Source organism: Etheostoma spectabile, chromosome 7 (genome assembly GCF_008692095.1).
Source record: "Etheostoma spectabile isolate EspeVRDwgs_2016 chromosome 7, UIUC_Espe_1.0, whole genome shotgun sequence".
Classification (NCBI taxonomy): Eukaryota; Metazoa; Chordata; class Actinopteri; order Perciformes; family Percidae; genus Etheostoma; species Etheostoma spectabile.
In genome coordinates, this window is record NC_045739.1 from 26,370,842 (window position 1) to 26,393,735 (window position 22,894).

General features: G+C 44.0%; 2 protein-coding genes and 1 long non-coding RNA gene across 9 annotated transcripts in view; 1 reads left to right on the forward strand and 2 right to left on the reverse strand.

Moving 5' to 3' along the window:
* The window catches only part of myt1a (myelin transcription factor 1a), a 24,888-nt gene extending 10,246 nt beyond the window's left edge, over positions 1-14,642 (reverse strand). For 2 of the 7 annotated variants that reach the window (XM_032521786.1, XM_032521780.1), the window contains exons 1-14: positions 14,364-14,642; positions 13,459-13,579; positions 13,198-13,252; positions 12,956-12,998; positions 12,795-12,863; positions 11,953-12,194; positions 9,644-10,753; positions 5,938-6,057; positions 4,860-4,950; positions 4,265-4,378; positions 3,944-4,161; positions 2,723-2,925; positions 2,415-2,630; positions 2,191-2,339 (exon numbers count right to left, since the gene is read on the reverse strand). In XM_032521786.1, coding sequence (XP_032377677.1) covers positions 2,191-2,339; positions 2,415-2,630; positions 2,723-2,925; positions 3,944-4,161; positions 4,265-4,378; positions 4,860-4,950; positions 5,938-6,057; positions 9,644-10,753; positions 11,953-12,194; positions 12,795-12,863; positions 12,956-12,998; positions 13,198-13,252 — 2,630 coding nt within the window. In that variant the 5' untranslated portion in view covers positions 13,459-13,579; positions 14,364-14,642. The remainder of the gene's footprint in view (positions 1-2,190; positions 2,340-2,414; positions 2,631-2,722; positions 2,926-3,943; positions 4,162-4,264; positions 4,379-4,859; positions 4,951-5,937; positions 6,058-9,643; positions 10,754-11,952; positions 12,195-12,794; positions 12,864-12,955; positions 12,999-13,197; positions 13,253-13,458; positions 13,580-14,363) is intronic. The other 5 variants (XM_032521781.1, XM_032521785.1, XM_032521783.1 and 2 more) reach the window with 5 other exon arrangements.
* Positions 1-22,894, reverse strand: part of LOC116693090 (uncharacterized) — a 124,584-nt gene that overhangs the window by 26,186 nt on the left and 75,504 nt on the right. The gene's annotated exons all lie outside the window — the stretch shown is intronic.
* Positions 20,436-22,894, forward strand: part of LOC116693086 (protein-serine O-palmitoleoyltransferase porcupine) — a 15,846-nt gene continuing 13,387 nt past the window's right edge. The window contains exons 1-2 of the mRNA XM_032521787.1: positions 20,436-20,570; positions 21,703-21,839. Of these exons, the coding sequence (XP_032377678.1) occupies positions 21,704-21,839 (136 nt within the window). The 5' untranslated portion in view covers positions 20,436-20,570; position 21,703. The remainder of the gene's footprint in view (positions 20,571-21,702; positions 21,840-22,894) is intronic.

The following is a 22,894-nucleotide window of genomic DNA, read 5'->3' on the forward strand; positions in this document are numbered from 1 at the left end:
ACCCTACAGGACAGATGTTCAGCATCAGTTAGCGTCCATTAAAAGTTTCTTTTTTGCTGCTGACAGACTCAGATTATTATTCTAAGTGTCTGACAACATTATGGAAAAGATCCCTACAGAGATAGACCTTTTTGTTTAAGAGTAAGATTTGTTTACACGGCACTATGTATTGTTATTTACTATTACTTAGTGTCACCGCTTTCCACAGTTCCTAGATCCCGAACACAATCACTGCAACGTACAGTATTGTATCTAGGGACGGTAGCATGGAACTTACTTCTGGCTGAGATTGATAAGCGCATAATAAAGTGAGCTTTAAAAAAATACATAAAGCAACATCTTAGGGCCCTACGCCTGTAACCATATTTTGTAACTACTTGAATATTTATATGTATAAAAAGGTGTTGTACCGTTTCTATATTCAGTGCTTATGTATTAAGTGTACTATTTGTAAGAGCATATGAAGAGGACTATGGATAGAAAGAATATTGCTAGTCATACTGCTCTTATTTTTATATCATGTGGCTGTTTTGTCTGAAAACGTCTTATCTGTTGTAATGTTATATGTTATGTGTGGACCCCAGGAAGAGTAGCTGATGTTCTGAAAATAAAATCAAACACTGTGACCGGTGCAATATGCCATTTCTTAGTCATCTGTATATCTGTATATGCTTACTCATCTTGTATTTACAAAAGAGGTGTGCATTGTGTTGTTATTACTAAGTTGACTCTTTTTCTTAAATATAATGGCGGACCAGCAGACAGAGAAAGAAGACCATTCAACTTTGAGGCCAAAGAAAAATAATCAAAAAACCTGAACTCCAGTCTGTCCTTCATGTGAACCACCCTCTTTTCCTGAAGTCGCTGTTCAGGACGAACATTCAGGAAATAAGAGTCAGGCTGTAAACCACTTGTAAAGCCTGAGAGCAGCATGGCTCTCAGTCAGGGCGCCGCCAGCGGGTTTAGGCAGCTCCGCTACCCCGCAGAGAGCTTCAGAGTTTACCGTCACTTGCCATCCCTGACCTGCTCACCCAGCTCTAACGTTACCTTCGGGAGGCAGCACCACCAACAACAACCCTTTCTTTCTCGCACTTTCTGATGCCTAGATTGGTTCAGATGTTAGCACTCTTAGCCATGCTGTGACAGTTAATGTTAGTATTAAGATGTCTGGGGGGACGTTCAGCCCTTTCCTCCCCAGGTAAGGCGAATAAGAGGAAAGTGGTGGTGCACGCTCTTCCTCGGCCTCCACTTCATCAGCTAACATTTATATCACATTCTGCCTCAGTACGGTGTTTGTGTATCATGGTTATATGCAGCCGCGGTTTGGCTAAATCCACTAAATTTACCCGGGCTGGGTTTTGCACTGGCTAAAGGCTCCACTCAGTTGACTGCTAATGTTACATGCTAACCGTGCTAACACCATAGACAGTAAAAGAAATGGACACAAGTATTCTGATGAATTATTTTGTCCTTTTGCATAGTAATAATTTATTTTTAAATATAACGGTGGTATGCCATATTAAGTTAATGCATAATATTAAGAAGTTATATAAAATGATATTCAAGAACTTATGATATGAATTCAATCTAATAGGGATACTTTAGGAGATAACATAGGCGCAGGCTAATTATTGCTATAACTAAAATGCTAGTTAACATTAGTAATCAAACTCGACTGTATGCCTCCACGTCCCCCCGATTGTCTGTGAGCTTCTCCTGAGGATACGGTAATTTCTCTACTGTGCGACAGAAAGCCGGGTGGTTATGACACAATCGTTAGCCTATTTTTACAAAAACATCTGCTATGGAGCCATAATGTGAGGTACAAGGTAATGAAGCCTTTTTATAAATTGTCCTGTTTCTTTAGAAATAAACATGGACAAACAAGAGTCCTTGAAACGCTTCAGATGTAAAGTTATTCACTGTCAAAGTGAAGCCAAAATGAATGGGAGTCAATGGAATGCTAGCGGAAGGTGATGGCTTATTAGCCTCAGACTCTCCCCATAAGACAGTGACAATCCTGGAAAACATCACACCTCCCCAATAGCCTTGGTCAATAATCCCCCTAGCTGCGTTAGCACATTTGACCGGCTGCATTTACATGCTATCGCCAAAGCTGCCACTAGAATCAACCCAGCTGAAATCTTACGAACTGAAAAGTGAAAACAATGTTTCAAATTTGTGACTTACGCAAGAATGTCTTTTTTGCTGTCTTTGGGCTGAAACTTGAGCTTGGAGCTGCTGGTGGTGACTTCACCGGGGTACTTCCTGTCCTCCAGGTTCTCCTGGTCCTCTTCCTCACCATCAGATGAGGTGTATGAGGGAGCCGTATATTCCACCTGGAAATCAGAAACCAGGTCCAGCATCACCATCAGTCTGTATGCATACAGTGAGGGCATCCTGCATGCACATACCTCTGCGTGGTCTTCCTCTTTGACTCCACTTGGTTTGGTGAAGTCCAGGGGCCCCTCCCACTCTGGCGGAGTGTGGCCCTGGGACAAGGGGGCTCCCGTGTGTTGAGAGGATGAAGATGAAGAGGAGGAAGGCTCTGGAGGCTGCACATCTTCCCTCTTGGTCTTCTTCATGCTGAGGTCCAAGGTGCCATTCTCATCCACTTCAATGTCCGACTCCTACAGGGTTCAGATACACAGTCAGTGAGCCCAAAGTGAGCAAAGCAACAGAGAATATGAGCGTGCGTGCCGTGCACATGATGTGTGTGCACCTTGGTGCAGGGCTCCCTGGGCTTGGTGCTGATGGTGTCTGGTCTCTCCCAGCAGCGGGTGGACAAGTTAAGGATGGCTGTTGCTGCCATGTGGGCGGCCTCTGCATCTTGGCTATAGTCATAACTACTTGAGGATGAGGCGCTCTTAGAAAAGCCTCCTGACACACTGTGGCTGGGGGAGGAGGCCTTAGGGAATGATTTAGCTGTGTGGGATTGAAGCAGAAAGAATTAGCTAAACATCATACTGTATGTGTTCCTTGTTTTAGCTAAATGTGGCTAACATTGCTGCTGCTGATAGTTACCAGCTCAGTAATATCAGGTTAGTGTTTCACTATGGAGCGGTTGTGCATTGTAACAAATCAATCCTGCATTTTTGGGTGTGCACCTGGCAGGTGGAGAAAATAAAAACTAACTGTACTTGTGTGTACAGATGAATACATTGCACACTCAAATGACCAATTCCTGCTCTCAAAAATGAATAACTCATGCACAACAATTACTAATTTGTGCTCCCAAATACTGATAATTTGTAAATACCATTTAACAGAATTTTTTTTTAAATGTAGTGTTGACATTCTGAAATGCATTTAAGGTACAATGTTGTTTACAGAATCTGAAGAATATCCACATATTTTATAAGATCCAAGAGGATTGTTTCCAATCTCCATGGACTGAACATGGTATCTGTGGGCACAGTTTCACTTTTTTTAAATACAACTCGGAATGTTAACACATCTCCACACCAAGCAGAAACATTCAGCAGATTTTCATTCTGGATCACCACTGAAAAATCCGCAGATTGTGTTTAGGTTCTGCTCATCAGTCCGCTTCATCTCTGATGTTTGTGCCTCGCAATGTGGTCGTTCAACTGTTGTCTTTAATTGGTGTCAGAACGCCCTCTACCTTTTCTTGTTTATAGTCTCTTTTTTATAGTTAGCCTTTGTATGAATATCTGTTTTTATCCTGATAAAGACTGTGGAGACAATGATAGAAATACGTCCAGGAATTAATCAATCCATTCCAACAATAAAGAGGAAGAAGAATAGGACGGAGATACAGTACGTGGAAATCATTTTGCATGTTGCCCAAAGTTGTGTTATCCTCTACAAATTGATCTATGACCTGCTTTCTCGGAGTTACACTTCATGTAGCATTTGAACACATGGCATGTCAAACTCCAGTACAGAAGCGGAGGTTGGAGGCAAGGTGTGTGACTCTTACATTTGAAGGCTTTGGGTGACGTTTCAGTGCTGCTGGGTGTCTTTGGAATGAGCATACGCTTTCCAAACACCTGGACATCAAAGCTTGCATAGTCAAAAGACACCTTGGAGTATTTCTCCAGCTCCTTGGCCAGGTTAGCTCGAGGCGTGGTGGTCACTGTGTTGGGCCCGTAGCTGCCGTACTGAGGGATCTCCAGCTGTTTCACAAAACACATGGGCCTGGCGGAAGAGCCAGTAGTTATGCTTTATCCCTACAGTGACATGGACATGGTTGTATTTATCCATGCATTCAAAAAGTAACCAGTTAGCTGCCATGTCTCACCTGAGCACTCTGTCCGAATTGGAAGAGGGTTCGCTGGCTGAAGCCTGTAAATGAACCTGCTTGTCCTGGCTCTTGTTCAGCTTAGTGGCTGCTGCGATGGGGCAGCCGGACAGACTGACAGGAGAAACATATCCAAATGTTTGCATTTCGTTTACAAATCTCTCATGAATAGGTAGACATTTACGCAGACAGGAGTTTGTTCTACAGACAGTGTAAGTATGTGTTAGTATTCTTAGATGAGATTGGTTCCCATTGGGCTTTCACTCACTTTTTTGCAAATATGCAATCTTCATTTTTGATCCTTTTCATTCCAAATATAACAGAATTGGACTCCAAAGGACTCAGAAACTATTATTAACAACTGAAAGTCTGCCAAATCATTGACTATATAGGATACAGTGTTGATGTCGATGGCATTATTTATAGATTTGTGTGAGAAAAATCCTCAAAATAATCTCCGGACGCAAATAGAAACTTTAAGTCCTTAATTCTTGTCTTTATGTGAACATCTGGTTTGTGTGCGTGTGTGTTTGTGCACGTGCGTGTGTGTGTGTGAGTGTGCGTGCATGCGTGTGTATGTGTGTGTGTCATGAACCTGCGGTGTGTGTTGCGGTTACTGTTGACATGGCCCTGGCCTGTGCAGCCAGGAGTGGGACACTTCAGGACGTTCTCATGCATGGCCAGGACTACAGACACACAGCAGACACACACTCAGGTCAGTCTGTTTCACATCACAGCAGAATAAATAAAAAAAGTAGCTGTGCAACACACACAGTAGTTAAAAAGTTAGAAAAACAGCAGAGGAAATACATGTAGTGGTATTAGTCTTTTTATAATAGCAGGAAGTAGAAGCGGTAGTACAGTACTAGTAATACTAATGTTGGTAGTAATGATAATGACAAAAGTAACAAAATGTAACTAGGCTGCCCAGCTATTGAATATCACAATAACAACGGTCTGGATGTTAAAATGGTGAACTCTTTGCTGTTTGGTCTGTTTTAACTGTACCCTGGAGCTTTTGGAGAGATATCCTGTTAATATTAACTTAGCCTATATTCACGTCCTTTCAGTTCCGGGATTGCCATGTTTCTGTTGGAATTTCGCCATATGTCCTTTGTATGAACTCTGGTCCACTTAAAAACGGGGCTCTCGGTTTGCTTCCAAGTGAGCCAATTCACTTGAGGTGAGAAACGTGATCCACCACAAATACGGGAAGTGAACCAAAAATAGAACATTTCCTAGCCTGCGGTTTTCAACCTTCAATCTGATTTAAGGGACGATAAATTTCAGATCCATAAGCATGAGCACACATCGCTAATTGTCTGTTTGACATCATCATATCCCTCTCATCTCGCTGTCTGTCAACTGCTTATTGTTCAACTTTGTCTAAAATATTAGAAACATTAAAGCAGAACCAGATGGCATTGCTCCATTATTTCTGAGGGCAGAAGTGTCGGCCAGTTTCCCTTAGATGTTCTGCCCAACAGACCAGCGACCGCTTCCAATGTGCAACATTTGTTTACAATGTTTGGTGTTTGACAAAGTTAACCCAACCAAATGAAAAATGCAACAATGTTGCATCTGCAGTAACTCTGAAAGTGACAGGATATGCACGAGCAGCATTAGATCCCTACTGGTGTTCTGTGGCGTGGTGAAAGGTAACTTATACTCACTCTCTGGAGGGATTCTGTCTTTGTGAGGGCATCCAGAGAGACTGCGATGGTGAGGGTACAGCCCAGTAACATGGCCTGTCCCATCACACCCTGGGGTTGGACACTTCACCTCCTTCTTCTCTGAACACAGGATGGTGGGATTAAGATGTCAGCAACAATGCATAAGAACACATCAGTAAGTAGTACACGGGCTGGACGGTACCACAAAACCTGTTATCAAGTACTAACAGGTCCAGGCTAATGTACTACGATGTGTTCTGAGTTATTAAGAGTACATTTTCATTACCACTAAGGGATTTGCTAAACATGAGGCATTTCTTGTTACTATTCTCTGGTAATGACTTCAGCATATGCAGTTGTTGGTTAGTAACGCATTACTTAGTAATATATTACTGTAATAGTACTACTTTCCATGGTAACAAGTAGTGTAAGGGATTACAATTTCCAAAACAATAATTATATTACAGTTACTAATTTAAGTAACGCTGCAGTAAAGCTACCCAAATGTGATTTGTTTTAATAATAATAATAATAATAATAATAATAATGTATACTTTATTAATCCCACAAGGGGAAATTAAAATGTACACTCTGTTGTTATTACACACGTTACACACAGGACTGAATTACACTATAATAACAACATAACGAGTAAGGTAACTTCCACTTTTTATACCTAGTAATAAGTAAAGTAATATTGTAAGGAGTAATAAGAAAAGAGTGACATTAACGCTTTCTGAGTAACTTGCATGCAAGGGCTATAATGCTGAATTAAAATGTTTATTGCATAAACTCTGAAGTAAAAAGGTGATCAGTGCAGCCAACCGTGTTTGTGAGTGTCCATTTCTATACTATTCATCCTAGTGACACTGGTAGTCACACTTAAAACACTAAACTTTAAACACTAAACTATACTGATCCCTAATGGACATTTTAGGTAGTGCTTAGTCATTGTTGTGTATTGCTTTCTATTCTCCATTTTGTTGTCAGTCGAACAAAGACTGTCACTCCACGATGTGAGTCGAGTGCAGATTTGAGTTGTGCATGCATCACTTTGCAACAAGTGGCCTACAAGATGCTAACGAGAGACTTCTGTAATGTCAATACGGTAAAAACGGACCTAGTTAACAAAGTGCATTCACTGCTGGCTACAAGTTAGCATCAAACACAACAAAGGCTGTCAGTGGAATGGCGTTTTGAGCTAAATGTTAGCAATCAAACAACCATAGATAGCTGCAACGTTTTTGAAATGATTTCCATCTTCTGTTATTGTTTGTATTGAGAAAAGTTTATTATTTTATAGATGTGACCAATTTTAGTATGACACGTTATGCTGTAAACCATTTCAATCTGAGCATGCGCGACTCACATCAGGGAGCGACAAAGAGCAAGCTACAGTGTGCGTACAAAACAGTTGCTAAGAAACAGTCCTTTCATTTAAGCATTGGAGTTGATATGTCCCTAAGTCAAGATTCAGAATGATGTTAGAATGAGATTTTTCATGGGAAAATGAATCTGGGAAAAGAAAACGTCAGTTGCTAGATGAATATATACTACACATGTTGGTAATTTGCTCTGCTTAGGGGCTAAGTTGAAGGGACATTCCTATTGAGGTCTCTGCTACGTTAACTGTACAATTCACATGGTAGTAATTACTGTACCTGAGTTACTTACCATGCTGGAAGTTATGCAACATGCAGCCTTAGAGACTATGAATGTGACAACAAATGACAGACTTGGCAAAATACCTGGTCCGGAGAGAAATGTTGATTTCTGGGCTATTAAAATTTGTCGACCGTCCAAAAAAAAAAACTACTGTGCATGGAAAATGTCTTTCCAAGATGCTACGTGAGATCTCAATTAAACAGCCAGAGAGAACCTACTCACAAAGTGGCTCAGCCCAGAGTCATCCTCACATGCAATGTGGATCAGGTCACTTCATGTTGACAATCCTACAGCAGGTGCGATCATGATTTGGCAGCCTGAGATGATTGAACATGCCCTGCTACAAAAACTGGAGGATTTCTCCGGAATCTCCAACAAGGACAGACAGCTGCTCAAAGAGCTAGGAGATATACTTCTGGAGGTAGAGTCAGCAAAGTCACCTACTTGACCTGGCAGTAACTGTCAGCCCCACCTCCAGCTCATCAGTTTTGGGGTTCTGTTTATAGAAACTACATCCTGTTATATCACTTAATCATACGTGAATTTGAGAGATCTCGTGGGTCCTTGTGACTTTAGCTGTCAGTCATGGCCGCAGACTTTCCACAACACATACGGACCTAGTGGGTATTGAAGGATGGCGGAGCACGGAGCCAACACACAGCAGAGCCGTTCCGCACAAGGTGGAAATTAGGGGTAATAGCAATAAGCAAATCTCTGCATTAACCCAGGTCCAGGTTGATGACAGATCTGAAATTCTTATACATGATATCACACAGTACTTCCCTCATCTGAAACTAGTCACAGACAAAATTACACCACCTGACCCCAATGCTTCTACCTTTCTGTTGCTAGGGTGATATATTCTGAGTGTACACAAGGTACAAGAGCAGTACAATGGTTCTCATAATGCACCATATGCACATGACTGGGTAATTGTGGGAGAACTTTGTCTTGGAAGCGCTCAAAAGCTGTTCAAATTGAACGTCTTCAGAACAAATGTGCTGCAAAGGACGCAGCTCATTCATGCCATGTACAGGAACTATCCATGACCTGAGGCCCTTTGCTGCATGTCATTCTCCCTCTCTCTCCCCTTTCATGTCTTCATTTGTCCTTTGGCAATAAAGGCTTAAAAATGCCCCCCAAAAAAGAATCACAGTGGAAGACGTAGACAAATTCATTCACTGAACTACAAAAACTCCAAATCTATAGGCCCAGTCTCATTGTCATACACTCCGAAGTGAGAGATATACTGTACATCTTTTTAGACACAACAATGGCAATGACAGCTGTAGCCTACCCCAGTGTCATTGACACTGATGCCCAGTGCCATGTGGGATTCATCATGGGCACAGGAAAGCTGCCACCATAAACGGCTCACACTGTCCCACGCTTTGCGCTCTCAGCGGCTGTCTCAGCAGTTGAACTGGCAGAACTGATTACGCAAGAAAGTGACCTGAAACTGCAGGGAGTCAAGTTCTACACATACAGTAGAATAGTCCTAGGTTATATTCACAACAGCTCTATGTGGATCCCGGATGGGGAAGTCCACAAAACCAGAACAGTGGCATCATGTCAGCGCAGATCAGAATCAAGCTGATCACGGGACCAGGTTCAGTCCAGCAGCCCACCTAAGGCACACCAGCTGGCTCTCTGGTCCAGAGTTCTTGAGACAGACAGATTCAGATGTGTACAAAGACACCGAATGCTTTGAGCTTGTGGAGCCATCAGTGGATGAAGAGATTCATCGTCAAGTGACCACCCTTGTCACTAAGGCAACAGAACGGTTACTTGGGTGCTATAGATTTTAATACTTCTCAAGCTGAAAGTTCCTATTGAGAGGTGTGTCAGGTCATTCTCTCAGACTGTTTTATGGAAATTGAATCAATAAATATACAAAACTAAATAGATTTGGGTGACAAACATAAAATGGTACTGTAATATAAATATTATGTGACATTCACAAATCATAGAAAGCCACTCTTGTCTACTGTATAATACACATATAATACACACACGAACAGTGTTCTAACAGGAAGTGTACCTTTGCTGTAGTGCGGCGTGCGGCGGGTCATAGCAGCAGCCTCACAGCTCTTGCTGGAGCTGCTGCTGTATGGCTGGTAGTCGTGCTGGTAGTCCGGTTGGTAGTCCGGCTGGTAGTCCGGGGAACTGCGCGCCTCCTGGCCCCCCCTCACCTGCTCGGCCTTCAGGGCGATGGCCTGCTCCAGCAGCCCCAGGTTCCCCCGCGTCATATCCCAGTTCTCTGAGTCGTCCGTGATTCCTGAGCCCTCTGAGACATGGTCCTGCTCCTCTCCTTCCTCCTCCTCCTCCTCCTCTTCCTCCTCCTCTTCTTCCTCTTCCTCCTCCTCTTCATCCTCCTCCTCCTCAGAGCGGACCTCTATAACCACTGTAGTTGGAGAGGCTTTGCTGGAGTCTCGGTCCTCCTCTTCCTCTTCTTCCTCCTCTTCCTCCTCCACCACCTCGCCTACTTCCTTTCCCTGCCTCTCATCCTCCTCTTCCTCTCTCTCATCTTCATCCTCCTCCTCTTCTTCAGTCATAGGGCTGCTGAGCTTCTCTTCCCTGAGTGACAGCTCCGCCTCACAGCCCTCAGTGTGTGGACTAAAAAGGTAAGGAGTGTCAAGCTCTTGGTGGACCTCTCCCTCCTCTTCCTCCTCCTCTTCCTCCTCCTCTTCTTCCTCCTCCTGCTCTTCCTCCTCCTCTTCATCTCTCTTCCTCTGCTCCTCTGTGGATTCTTTGGCCTGATGGTTGTAATCTCCGCTGGAGTATTGGTGATCACAGTTTTCCTGGCTCATCACATGTCTTTTTATCACCTTCTCTTCTACGATAGTCTTTAGCCTCTCCTGCTGCTCTTCCTTTACGTCTTCTGCTTCCTCTTCCTTCTCTTCTTTTGTCTCTTCAGGCTCAGTAAGCTCTTCTTCAGGTTGCTCTGATGACTGGTCATTTGTCAGCTGCTGACCTTCCTCCTCCTGCTCCTTCCTCTCCTCCGGCTGAGGATCATGGCTGACTTCCTCACTAGTGTTGTCCTTCTCCGTTTGGTTCTCAGTCTCCGAGGTGAGGCTTTGGTTGTCGCCAACTTCAGCCGGAGGACAAACTGCTGTTTCTGTGCCCTCTGTTGTCACCAGGGAGCAGTCTGCTGTGGATTCAGAGTTTAGATAAATGTAATTGCCAAAAACAGTTTGTCTTTGACAACATGCTGTCTTACAACTCGACACGTGTATTGTGACTGATCTTGTGGTTGACCGTATCTGTCTTGTTTTAGCATTAAAGCCAGAAAGCAAAATCAGGCAGTCATCTCAGAGTGCTGCTGCTCTCACATGCCCAACACTATGTCCAAAGTATCCTTTTCGTCATGTGTACTTATAGTGCATTTTGGGGGGGGGTTTCAACCTGGACTGCTGTTTTTGCCGCAGATTATTATTCTAAGTGTCTGACAACATTATGGAAAGGATCCCACAAAGATACCCTTTCAGGTAAAGAGTAAGATCCTTTTTGTTTAACCTGAAAAAGACCTGAAATGAGTTGAGTTGACTGCCTTAGAATAATAATCGCCGCATCTCTTGTAGGGTTACATTACAACGTGTTTCTCCACTGCACACTGCAGCATTCTCGCTTAATACTGTACCCATTTCAAGGATTGTTGTTCCAGTCAGTTTCTTAGACACAAAAACATAGGAAAACAGGGTTGAAAAAAAGTTACCCTTTAATCTGTCGGTCCTCTTCTCACTCTTTTGCTGCCTTTCTTGCTGCCACACTGCTCACCTGAAAGCTATAAAGCCCTACCTTCATTGCTCCATTTCTTTCAAGGAAAGTTGGTATGGTCACTTCTCGCTACTTCCTGCTGTACTGTACATGGCGTTTCCTTGTGGGGAGTGACGAGGTCAGAGCCTAAGCCCCAAATATCAGTTTTTCTGTCTACTTTGCAGAGATGAGCATTTATTGCAGTGTAAAGCACTCCTGCCTTTAACAGTCCGGGTGCTATAAACAGAGTTTTAGACACGATGTAACTAATTTTGCCATCTGACTGTGGACTCAGCAGTTTGCTGCTATGTTATAACAACTTAGCTGTCAGTGTTTCAGCTAGCCTCAGAATGATGATAAGATAAATCTCCGTATCCAGCCTTGGGTCTGTGGCGGGACCTGAGGTGTTACTGGCATAGGAATAACATTGTTCCACTACACAAATGCATGTTCTTTGTATTTGTTTCTATGACCTTTGCTTTTTCGGTTAAATATTAGAAGTATTAACTCTTCAGGCATCTAACCGTGAAATCGAACAGTGAAAGTGAGGCTGTCATGTTTCATTCTAATTTCCTTAGCTTTGGTTTCACTCACTTTTTGTCGAGTCTGGTCTGCTTTTTGTGTTGTTATTCTTCTTCTCTTTGAGGTCTTCTTCTTCCTCCTCTTCCTCTTCTTTCTGCGCCTCCTCCTCCTCCTCAGCGGCGTCGCTGTCTGCTGTGAAGCCTTCCTCTGCTCCTGCCGTGGCAGGCTGGTTCTTCTTCTTGGGAGCAGAGTGGTTCTCCTCAGCCTCAGCCTCCTCCAGCTTCCTTTTCTTCACAATCGGGCATCCCAGTATGCTGAGAGCAGGAGGGGTACAGAAGTGAATGCTAACTTCTAACATGCTGTAAACATATAAGCCTGTAAACATAGAGGCTTCAATGAAGAGAAGAGAGAGCATAACAGAAGAAAGTAGTAGTGTTAGTGATGCAGTTGGCTCGAAAAATTAAATGGAATCAAAGTCATAATAAAAATAATAATTTAAAAAATAATAAAAATGAATAAAAACCATAAATCAAAATTATTTAAAGATTATATTGTGAACACGGTGAATCAAGATTGTGATTCTATAATGATTAATCTTGCAGGCCTAATAGTATATAACATGTAGTATAACAATAGATAACATCTATTTTAGATCACATCTTCTAAATCATAAACTATCACATGGTTTTATGTAAAATTACCACATACAGTATGTTGTCTAAATACAAAAAGCTCTTTAATCATCACACCAATTTATTTGCATATTTGTACTTTAATGAGATTTTTCTCCATCTGACGGCTGATTCTGTGGGCTTTGTAGCGCTCACATACCCAAAGCATGACGCTCGGTATCTCGCCTATTAAAACTGAACTAGCTGTGCAGAAAGCTTGATGAAATGCAATATGAATCCTACCTTCTGTGCCGTGAGTATCTTCCACTGACGTGGCCTTTGCCATCACATCCAGGGGTGGGACAGCTGCTGCTGACACGCAGCAAGACAAATACACACTTCATACATGAGAGACACAAGTCATGCATCACCATAGTTATTTGTTGAAGCATTAAATCACTTACCTTAACTCCTGCTTCATCTCTTGTCCCAAAGGTTCGGACGACACTGAGAGTGAAGCAGCAGAGAGTCAGCACACGCAGAAACAAAGTCATACAAAAGCTCCAAGTGTAAAAAGGAAATGATTCTTTTGTTTTGAGGAGGCTTTACTCATGGCACATTTTTACTGTAAAATCTATCCATCCGTGTGTGTGTGTGTGTGTGTGTGTGTGTGTGTGTGTATGTTTGTGCGTGTGTGTGTACTGACCCCTGTTGCCTTTGGAGCGGGTTCGTGTTCGTGTCTCTGTAGTGTCTTGGCTCATCTGAACAGAGGGAGGCAATTAGAAGTGATGATTCTGTGGTGCAGCACAATATAGACAGACAGACAGACAGACAGACAGACAGACAGACAGACAGACAGACAGACAGACAGACAGATAGATAGATAGATAGATAGATAGATAGATAGATAGATAGATAGATAGATACATAGATAGATACATAGATAGATAGATAGATAGATAGATACTTTGATGCCGAGGCTGTCCTCTACGGTTGACTGGCTCTCTCCTGGTCCACCGTTGGCTCAGTGTCTGACCTTTGAACTCATTTTATGTTGGATGGAACACACTGAAACACTTCAAAGTGAGCTGGGGATGAAAATAATTATTTTACAGTTATTAGAAAAGCTGTGAACATGACAGCAAACAGACACTGTGGAAAGTAAATGTTTTTTTTTATAATATTTAATGATATTTTTTATTCTGGTAGGTGTACTGATCTCTCCATTAGAACCTTAAAAACAAAGAATAATATATTTTATTAAAGCTATTCAAATAGAAGAAAACAAATGACGGCCAAAACTCCTCTGAATACAAAGGTGTGTCATACATGAAAGTGTGACAGCAGAGGAGCCTTACAGTGTGTGGACTGCCGTAGGCTACATTTGACAGAACATTTCACACACCAAACAAAATGCGGATATCAAGTAGAGAGTGATAAAGTGAAGGCTTCTGTGTGGTAACAGGAGAGATGTAGTACGGGCTGTTAACCAGGACAAGGCCTCTCTCCTCTCCCAAGTCTGGCACACTGACAAACACAAAGCATACAAAGGCCACCGGCGTTCCGCGGCTCACACTTTCTACTAAATCGACTGCATCGACACCGAGCTGCCATTGTAGGGGCCGGAAATCCCATCCGACAATAATAATCTGTTTGAAAGCCGGATTCGGACCGTGTTTATATTCAAGTCCGCGGAAGAAACGCCGCCGTAAGCCTGCCGACATCCGCGGAGGGCAAGCTTACATTTCGCTTCATCCCGTCCTCCCTCTCGGCTCGGCGTGGAATCCACCGTAAGGCCCGCAGCCAAGGCCCCAAAAATACCGACAAATAAGTGCGCTTCACGCTCTTTGTCAGAGAAATATAAAGCCTTACCTTACCCTCCCCTCCCCCTCCGCTTTGACATCTCCTGACTGGCAGACAGACGGTCCCTGTAACGCTCTCCAGTGACTGCAGGCAGCAGCGGCCGCAGCACAACCCCGCGGAACGGACCGATGAGTGGGACAGCAGCCTCACACTGAGCCCAGCAGCCCGGAGCAGTTCAGCACCCCGGACAGAGACATCCGAATCTTCAGCACCATGGACAGAAGCCCCACTGTACTGCCGCCTGCAGGAGCACAGAAGCGCTACAGCCGGCCCTGCCTGCACTCCCGCTTGGCTCGGCTCTGCTCGGCTCGACTCGGCTCGGTCCGTGGGCAGCTGGAGCCGTCACGGTGTTAAAGCGGCTGGAGGAGGGGGGTATGGAGGAGGATCTCACCAAACACACACTCCTCTAGACGATGAAGCAGATGCACTCAGTAACTTAAAACCAGCTGGATGTAGTAGTAGTAGTGCTAACAGCTAATACTTCTGCTGTTAGATACTGTATCCTACTGGTCATCTTTACCCGTGGAACAAATTCATCAGCCAGTCATAGTACCTTTCATTGCTGCCGTCCAGATCATCCAATCAGAGAGCAGAGCTTTGTTTCTGTGACCCAGATCAGCCAATAAGAAGAAATGACAGTTTTGTCCTCAATAAAAAGTTTATGTTATCAGCAAGCATTTTAAAAAAATGAAGAGATACCTTTATCGATACATATACTGTTATTTCATTGTAGCCTAGTATTTCAAAACGCCATATAAGCAACAACACAAGACTAGGGGGTAGCTGCTAGTTAAGAATACATAAATATATAAGTTCTCATATCTCATCTCTGTCTATTACTGGGACCTTTCTGCTGGGTTAGGATGACATATACACATTTCTGTACAGTTTTCCTCATTGCTTGTAATGGCTAAAGTCAGGGCTAGGTGGAAACGTCTGTTCCTAGTGACTGATCATGCACACGCAAACACGCACACACACACACACACACACACACAGGACTAATAATAATAATAATCCAATAAATCCGCAATATGGATAAAATGCATATGATGATGGTATCCGTACATCCGTTCGTCATAATAGATTTTGTAGATTCATCTGTTTGTATGCGTGAGTTTCCCGCATGCGCAGTAGGCTACAGCAGTGGGGGCGGGGAGTCGCTACATCCCGAGACAGCTGATTGGTTCACGGCCCTGCTACGAGCCTCTGTACAGCAGTGAGGGTGGGTTCAAAAAAGCACAAAGAGACAAATCTAGCGACTTTAGAAGAGAGACACCAGTATTCTCCAGAGCTCTCTCTCTCTCTCTCTCTCTCTCTCTCTCTCTCGCTCGCTCTCTCTCTCTCTCTCTCTCTCTCTCTCTCTCTCTCTCTCTCTCTGTCTCATAGACAGTTAAAGAAATGGACCAACAGATCCCGTTGCTCTGGATGGAGACCAGTGAAGGATATTAGAAGCTCTTTTCCAGTGATGGCTGAGCGTTACTGCGCAGCCTCCAACTGAGCTTGACGATGTAGATGTGACGTGGGCAACCTGTCTGAAAGTTGTAAGTCTCCTGGTAGCAGCGCCAAGAGAAATCTTATTCATTACCAATCAGCAGAGACGGAGAGCGTAGGTATTTGTTAGGAAAGAACATAGACACAGGCTAATTACTGCTAACTAACATGCTAGTTAACTTTAGTAATTAAACCTAAACAGTGTTATAAAAAATTAACAATATGTGTGTTATGATTAATAAAGACACTGGACGAGCTGTTTGAGCATGCTACCTACTTTACTTTCAGAAAACCGGTAGCCTACTCTACATTTCAAACAAAAACAACTGTATGCACCGAGGCACCACAAACTAACACAGGTTAAGGCATTACCAAACAAACACAGATCAATTTGTCCTGAGTGGACACAACATTTTCCCCTCTCTGGGGGGTTCAAACCTGAAAGGTAAACACAATGTTCTTTAGGAATTTAGGCACACAGTCATTCAGGTAATCAGGGAACAAAGTCCTTCAGATAATCAGGCCGTGCCCTCGTGCGCACTGGCCGTGGCGAACACACAGCTGAAGATGTGACAACACGTGGTGTGGAGGCTGGGGGCCGGGGCAGCGGCGATGGGGATGGGGGCACTGTGTGTGACACCAAGGGAGTATCTTCAGGTTGTGCGGCAGATTGAGGCATGGAGTCCTCCTGCTCCACTCTGGGTTGCATTATGTCCCTGCAGCTCTGAGTTGACGATGCAGTAGTTGCTGGCACCTTCTGAAGGCAACTGGCATGCCAGCGGGTGCCGTCATCTAGGACAGGGGTCTCAAACTCAACTTACTTGGGGGCCGCTGAAAGTAGAGTCTGGGTTTGGCTGGGCCGCATCAAGTATCCAAAAAAACAACAACTATTTCCTCCAAACAGGGCGCGGAACTGCCGGTGCTTTAAGCCCCTAGATCTGATATGGTTGGTGAATTTCACAACAACAGACATCACATTGTCAAACCTCAGGCATTTGCCGCAACGAGTACTTAGCTAGCTTGACAACCGTTACGCCGCTGTCAGGAGACTACTACGGTAGCCCATAAGTGACAAGCGCAATGACAAAAAGTTTCAGAACGCGCGGGCCGCACTAACACTTAACTTTGATGTCAAGTAGGGGGCCACAAAATATCATCCCGCGGGCCGCAATTGGCCCCCGGGCCGCGAGTTTGAGACCCATGATCTAGGAGGTATGTGGCTGGTCCCAGTTGGCGGGCCTCTTGCTGTGGAGTAGCCAAAATGATCTTGTTCACCCTGTGCGCTCGGCTAGCCCTCACCCAGTCTGCCAAAGTGATATCTGGTATCTTGACCCTCTTTTTCTTGTCCAACCACTGTTTCATCCGCTCCTGACGGCAGGTGACTGGTGGGGGTATGTTCTGGACTACGGTGGGGCGGAGCCTGTCCAGGGGTAGGTGTAACTCCCTGCCCAACATGAGTAAGGCTGGGGAAACCTTTGTGGTTGAGTGCTGGGTAGCGTGGTAGTGTAGCAGTTTTAGATGTGTGGCCCGTTTGCCTGTGGGTGGTACAGGGCTGTGCGGATGCGTCGAATCCCCCTGCTCTTCACGTACGAATTAAACTCCACAGAAATAAACTGTGGACCGTTGTCAGTGATAATAGTAATAGAGAAGAGGGACTCCAGAAAGTCCACAATGACCTGGGAAGTGACAGCTCAGGCCATTTTGAGTGTACATTACGACTAAAAAATGCTGATAGTTGGGGGCCCCGTGGATCTCGCCACATATGCCTAATTGCAGATGCTCCACTGGCTTTGCAGGGGTGGTGGGGGTTGGTGGCCAGTTTTCCCACTAACCAGACATACTGGGAATTCTTTAACAAGGGCCTCAATTTCTTTGTCCAGGCCTGGCCACCACACCAGGTCACGACATCTCTGTTTAAGCTTCACTATGCCCAGGTGGCACTCATGTGCCATGGCCAGCACACAGGCGCAAAGGGCCCCAGGAATCACAGTGCAAAGCCCGCGCGCCACGCATGTGTCATTCCAACAAGAGAGCTCCTGCTTGACCCGAGAGGAAAGCTAACAGCTTTGCTGGTAGCTCCCTTGGCCATCCCTAAAGAATGTAGGCGGAGTGCCGGGAAATGACTGGATCCTGTTCTGAGGCTGCCTTCAGTTCCTCCAGAGGGACCGTTGACTCAAGCAGAGTGGGTAGCATGTGAATAACCTCACTTTCAATGTGGTTGACGCAGTCGGCCTGGGAAAGGAACTGACCGAGAAGGGAGGTCTGCAATGACATTATCCCAGCCTGGAGAAGCTGGCGCATTGGGACCTTTCGAAAGCAGGAGGGGGCGGAGCTAAGGCCAAACGGCATCCTTGTGTAGCAAAAAACACTGAACAGTGCCTCCGCAATGCCGTTTTCCGAGCTGCACTCACGTCGGCTAATCCCATAGCTTGAAGGTACGTTTCAAAAGACTGGTGCCAGCGATTCCATGGTATTGTCGGCTCATGGGAAAGAGCGAGGAAAGGAGGTGGAGGAGGAAGAGAAAATTCAGCCATCCTTGTCACCAAATTGTTATGTTTAATAAGGACACTAGACGAGCTGCCTACTTTACTTTCAGAAAACCGGAACTCCACATTTCCAACCAAAACAACTGTATCTCACGCATGAGCCGAGAAACTAACACAGGTTAAGGCAGTACCAAACAAACACCTTAACCTTATTACGTTAGGAAAGATGTGTTGTTTGTGATATGAAGGTCCCATAGCATGAACATGTCACTTTATGAGGTATTTTAACATTAATATGCTTTCCCCTAGCCTGCCTGTTGTCCCCCAGTAGCTAGAAATGGCGATAGGTGTAAACCGTGCCCTGGGTATCCTGCTCTTTCTTTGAGAAAATGAAAGCTCAGATGGGCCCATCTGGAATCATGCCCCTTATGACCTCATAAGGGGCATGATTGGCAGATGGGCAGAAGGTTACCTCCCCTTTCTCTGTTTTGCTGCCCAGAGAATTTGGCCGACCCATGAGAGAGAGAGAGACATCATGGCTTTCAAAAGAGCAGAGTGGCAGTTGGTCAAGGCCACACCCCAGCCTCAACCTCCCCCCCCCCTCTCCTCCTCAAAAGCTACAGACTCAGAAATGGAACAAGGAAGTGTCTTCATATACAGTATTAGGGGACCACTAAGGCCTATATAAAAGAGACTTCAGATACAGTCTTAGGGGAGCACTAAGGTCTATATAAAAGAGACTTCAGATACTGTATTAGGGGACCACTAAGGCCTATATAAAAGAGACTTCAGATACAGTATTAGTGGACCACTAAGGCTTATATAAAAGAGACTTCAGATACAGTATTAGTGGACCACTAAGGCCTATATAAAAGAGACTTCAGACACATTATTAGTGGACCACTAAGGCCTATATAAAGAGACTTCAGACACATTATTAGTGGACAACTATGGTCTATATAAAAGAGACTTCAGATACAGTATTAGGGGACGACTAAGGTCTATATAAAAGAGACTTCAGATACAGTATTAGGGGACCACTAAGGTCTATATAAAAGCATCCAAAGAGCCAAGTCATGGGACCTTTAATAACATTTCGCTATAATTGATCCCGGAAGTGTGAATCTGTGAATATCTTTCTAACTCGTTCATAAAACCTAGGGCACGGATTATGAATCCGTGCACACAGTTTATAAAACCGAGGGAATGGATTTTTATTCTTTGCGCACGGATTAGTTTTTTTGTCAGCTGACCCCACAGGGGGCTCCGTACCAAACGGGCCCACTGACTGGGGAGCAGCAGTGAGCCGTTGGCCGCGTCATGTAGTACTGCAGATAGGGACTGTGTGCAGGAGTAACTGTCTCTCTGTGTGATCATTTTACAAGTGATAGTCTTCCGGGATTGCTAGAATAGTAGGCTGTAGATGTTTAGTTTTGTTGGGTGCCAGCAGGGGGGTGGAAGGGAACAAGGGTGCGGGCAAACTGGTGAAAGAGGCATCGCCAATTGAAATAACTGTTCCAATTCTGCCTGGAAAAGGAGAGGGAAAAGCTGTGGTTAAGAATTGAAAAATGGCATAAATGTTGGGAGGAAGACAGGAAAGGACTATTATATATATATATAAAAAAGTTTGTTAATACAAAATATTAATGGGAAAGGACCAGGCAGGAGTAGGAAGTAATGAACCAGACTCAGACTCTGAGTGGATCACACAGGACTGGATGGCACCTTGTCTTTAATGGGGTAAATCAATTGCGAATCACGTGGATCACATTGCACTGTATTGTATGAGGGTAATAAATCTGTGATGTAGCCTACTGTATGATCAGAGAAGCACAAAGAATTTACCACAAACTTTAGACCACAAACAGCCTTCCTTGGAACACTTATTGAAGGACGTTTTCCTGGTATATGTAACCTAGTCTAATTATTACTTGTATTTTGTCAAACTTGAATAAAGCTCTCTAAAAAAAAACAAATAAAAGAAAAACGGGAGTTTGAAGATAGGGATGAGTGGAATATGACAACACATGTAGCCTACTCATACACTCCTGTACAGTAGGTGGCGGTATGCACCTAAAGGTGTTTGCAATCCGCTTGTAAACAATGGAGGAAGACAAGTAGGACCAAGAAGAAGAAGCCTTAGAACTAATAGCAGCATCATCTGTGGTATAGCACATAGACATTTAAAGAATAGCATGACTTTCCAGTGAGCTGCCGTCTCTTCTACTGCCCCGAGGTAACTCATGTATGCCTGTAGCTGTACCGTTAGCTGTAGCTACCGTTAGCCTCGGCTCGCTGCAACACTTGTGTTCAAACTACAGCTGAACTAGGAAGGGACGGAAGGCTAATACGTTAACTGCCCTCATTAACTAGCGTTAGTTCGTTGCAGAACCAATCGTTGCTCAACAGTCACTGTGCCGTTAAACACGGATAGTTAACCCGTTCACGGTAACGTTAACGACACATCTGCCATGAAAGGCGATGTGAATAGACTCTGAGTCAGGCGAGTTGTCCTGGAACGTTAACGTCATCCCGGTGCTGTTAAAGGCTGCTCGTTGATACTTGTTGGTACTAGCAACAATCTACATGTTGTATTTTCCCCCAGAAGAAGGGGTCACATGATATTGAAAGATATGAAAAATCTTACAGAATTTGATTTGATAACTAATCCAGTACCGTCTTAAATAATAAGCACGTGTTGTGTATTTACACGTGAGGAACAATTGTTCTTACATGCAGGGAGTGATGCAAACCTGTTGAGCAGTTCATGGATCCGAGCCCTGCAGGCCAAGCTTTGACTCGGGCGGGCTGGGGCGTTCACGGTCCTGCTGGGGCATGCTGGCCTCAGTGGATGGAACAACACAGTGTTACCATGTAATTTACCCTTTTGGGGATCATTAAAAGTATGTTTCTTTTGAGATCATCAGCTTTCAGAATCTGTAAACCAACTCTTATGTTGTAGAAAATATGTATTTTTTACCAAGTATTTTAACAAAAAACACAAACTTAATATAGGAAGCAGTTGGGATTTAAACATGACATGCATGGTATTGCTAAAAACCTATCAATTCTATCTTCTAAGCTATATTATAATATATATATATATATATATATATATATAAAAATACCTCGGCGCCATTTTCCTGCTTCTTATAATCTTTGGTCTATCCTGTGTTTCCAATAACTACGGACTAGTCTAATCCATTTAGATACATAATCAATTTTTCTGTCACTCATTGTTGTGTTGTGTGTGTGTGGTGTGTGTGTGTGTGTGTGTGTGTGTGTGTGTGTGTGTGGTGTGTGTGTGTGTGTTGTGTGGTGTGTGGGTGTGGGTGTGTGTGTGTGTGTGTCTGCGTGCTCTCCGCATGGATGGACCTGTCCCAGCGGCTGCAGGTCTGGCAGCAGCTGGCGGCCAGCTGTGGGCTGAGTACAGTGCAGCAGGGCATCCAGCAGCTGTGGAGGCTGCTGCTGCTCTGCCTCGTCTGCAGACTCTGCTTCAGACTGGGTAAGCTGACTCTCTGCCTACCAGCATAGGGACCATGTTGGACCTACTCTTGGTATGGACATAGTTGAAACCAAATTTGGATATTGTCTGAGTTCAACCATCCTTTTCCTGTGTTGTGCGCGATTGTATATTGCCCTCCAAAGTTCAACAAGGATTTTATAACTGATTTTGCGGATTTTCTGGCGGTGATTGTGTTAAAATATGATTGTCTTCTTATTGTTGGTGATTTTAAAATTCACGTATGCTGTGGAAACAATCCTTTGGCCAGAGATTTTATAAATCTTATTGATTCATTCAATCTTAATCAGTTAGTGACTGGCCCGACACATGAAAAAGGTCACACATTGGACCTTGTACTTTCGCACGGTCTCTGTGTCCATATTAAGAAACTCTGTAACACCGGTATATCACCTGCCTGTTCTGTTCATCGCTACCATCCCCTGCTCCAGGATTGCAGCTTATCTTCCTACTCGTCTTCAGCGTGTGATCAACCCGTCAACTACGCTGCAGTTTGCAAATGCTTTTAAAGAATCTAAACTTTGTAACTTGGATGGTGGCTGTGGTCTCAGTGCTGATGAGCTAATTTCCTCCTTTGGCTCCACCTGCATTGACATCCTGGACTCTGTTGCTTCTTTTAAAATTAAACTCCTAAAGCCATCCTCAGAACCATGGCTAAATTACACAACCCGCTCTCTGAGGCATATTTGTAGACAAGCTGAAAGGAAATAGAAAAAAAGATTAGCTCCAGGTCTCCCTAGAAATTCTTAGAGACGGCCTTGCATGCTATTAGAGAGCTGTAAAAATCGCTAAAACTAAATTCATATCCAACATTGTCTCCAACAATAATCATAGGCCCCAAGTTCTCTTCAAAAATCTCAACTCCCTTGTAAATCCTAGCAATGCAGCTCAAATTGTGCCCACACATCATGTGAAGATTTTAAAACATTTTTTAATGGAAAGATTTCTGTGCTTAGATCTTTATCAACCTCCTCTGCCATAGACCCTTCAGTCCCTCCTACATACTCAGCTGTCTTTAAGCAGTTTGAGCCTATATC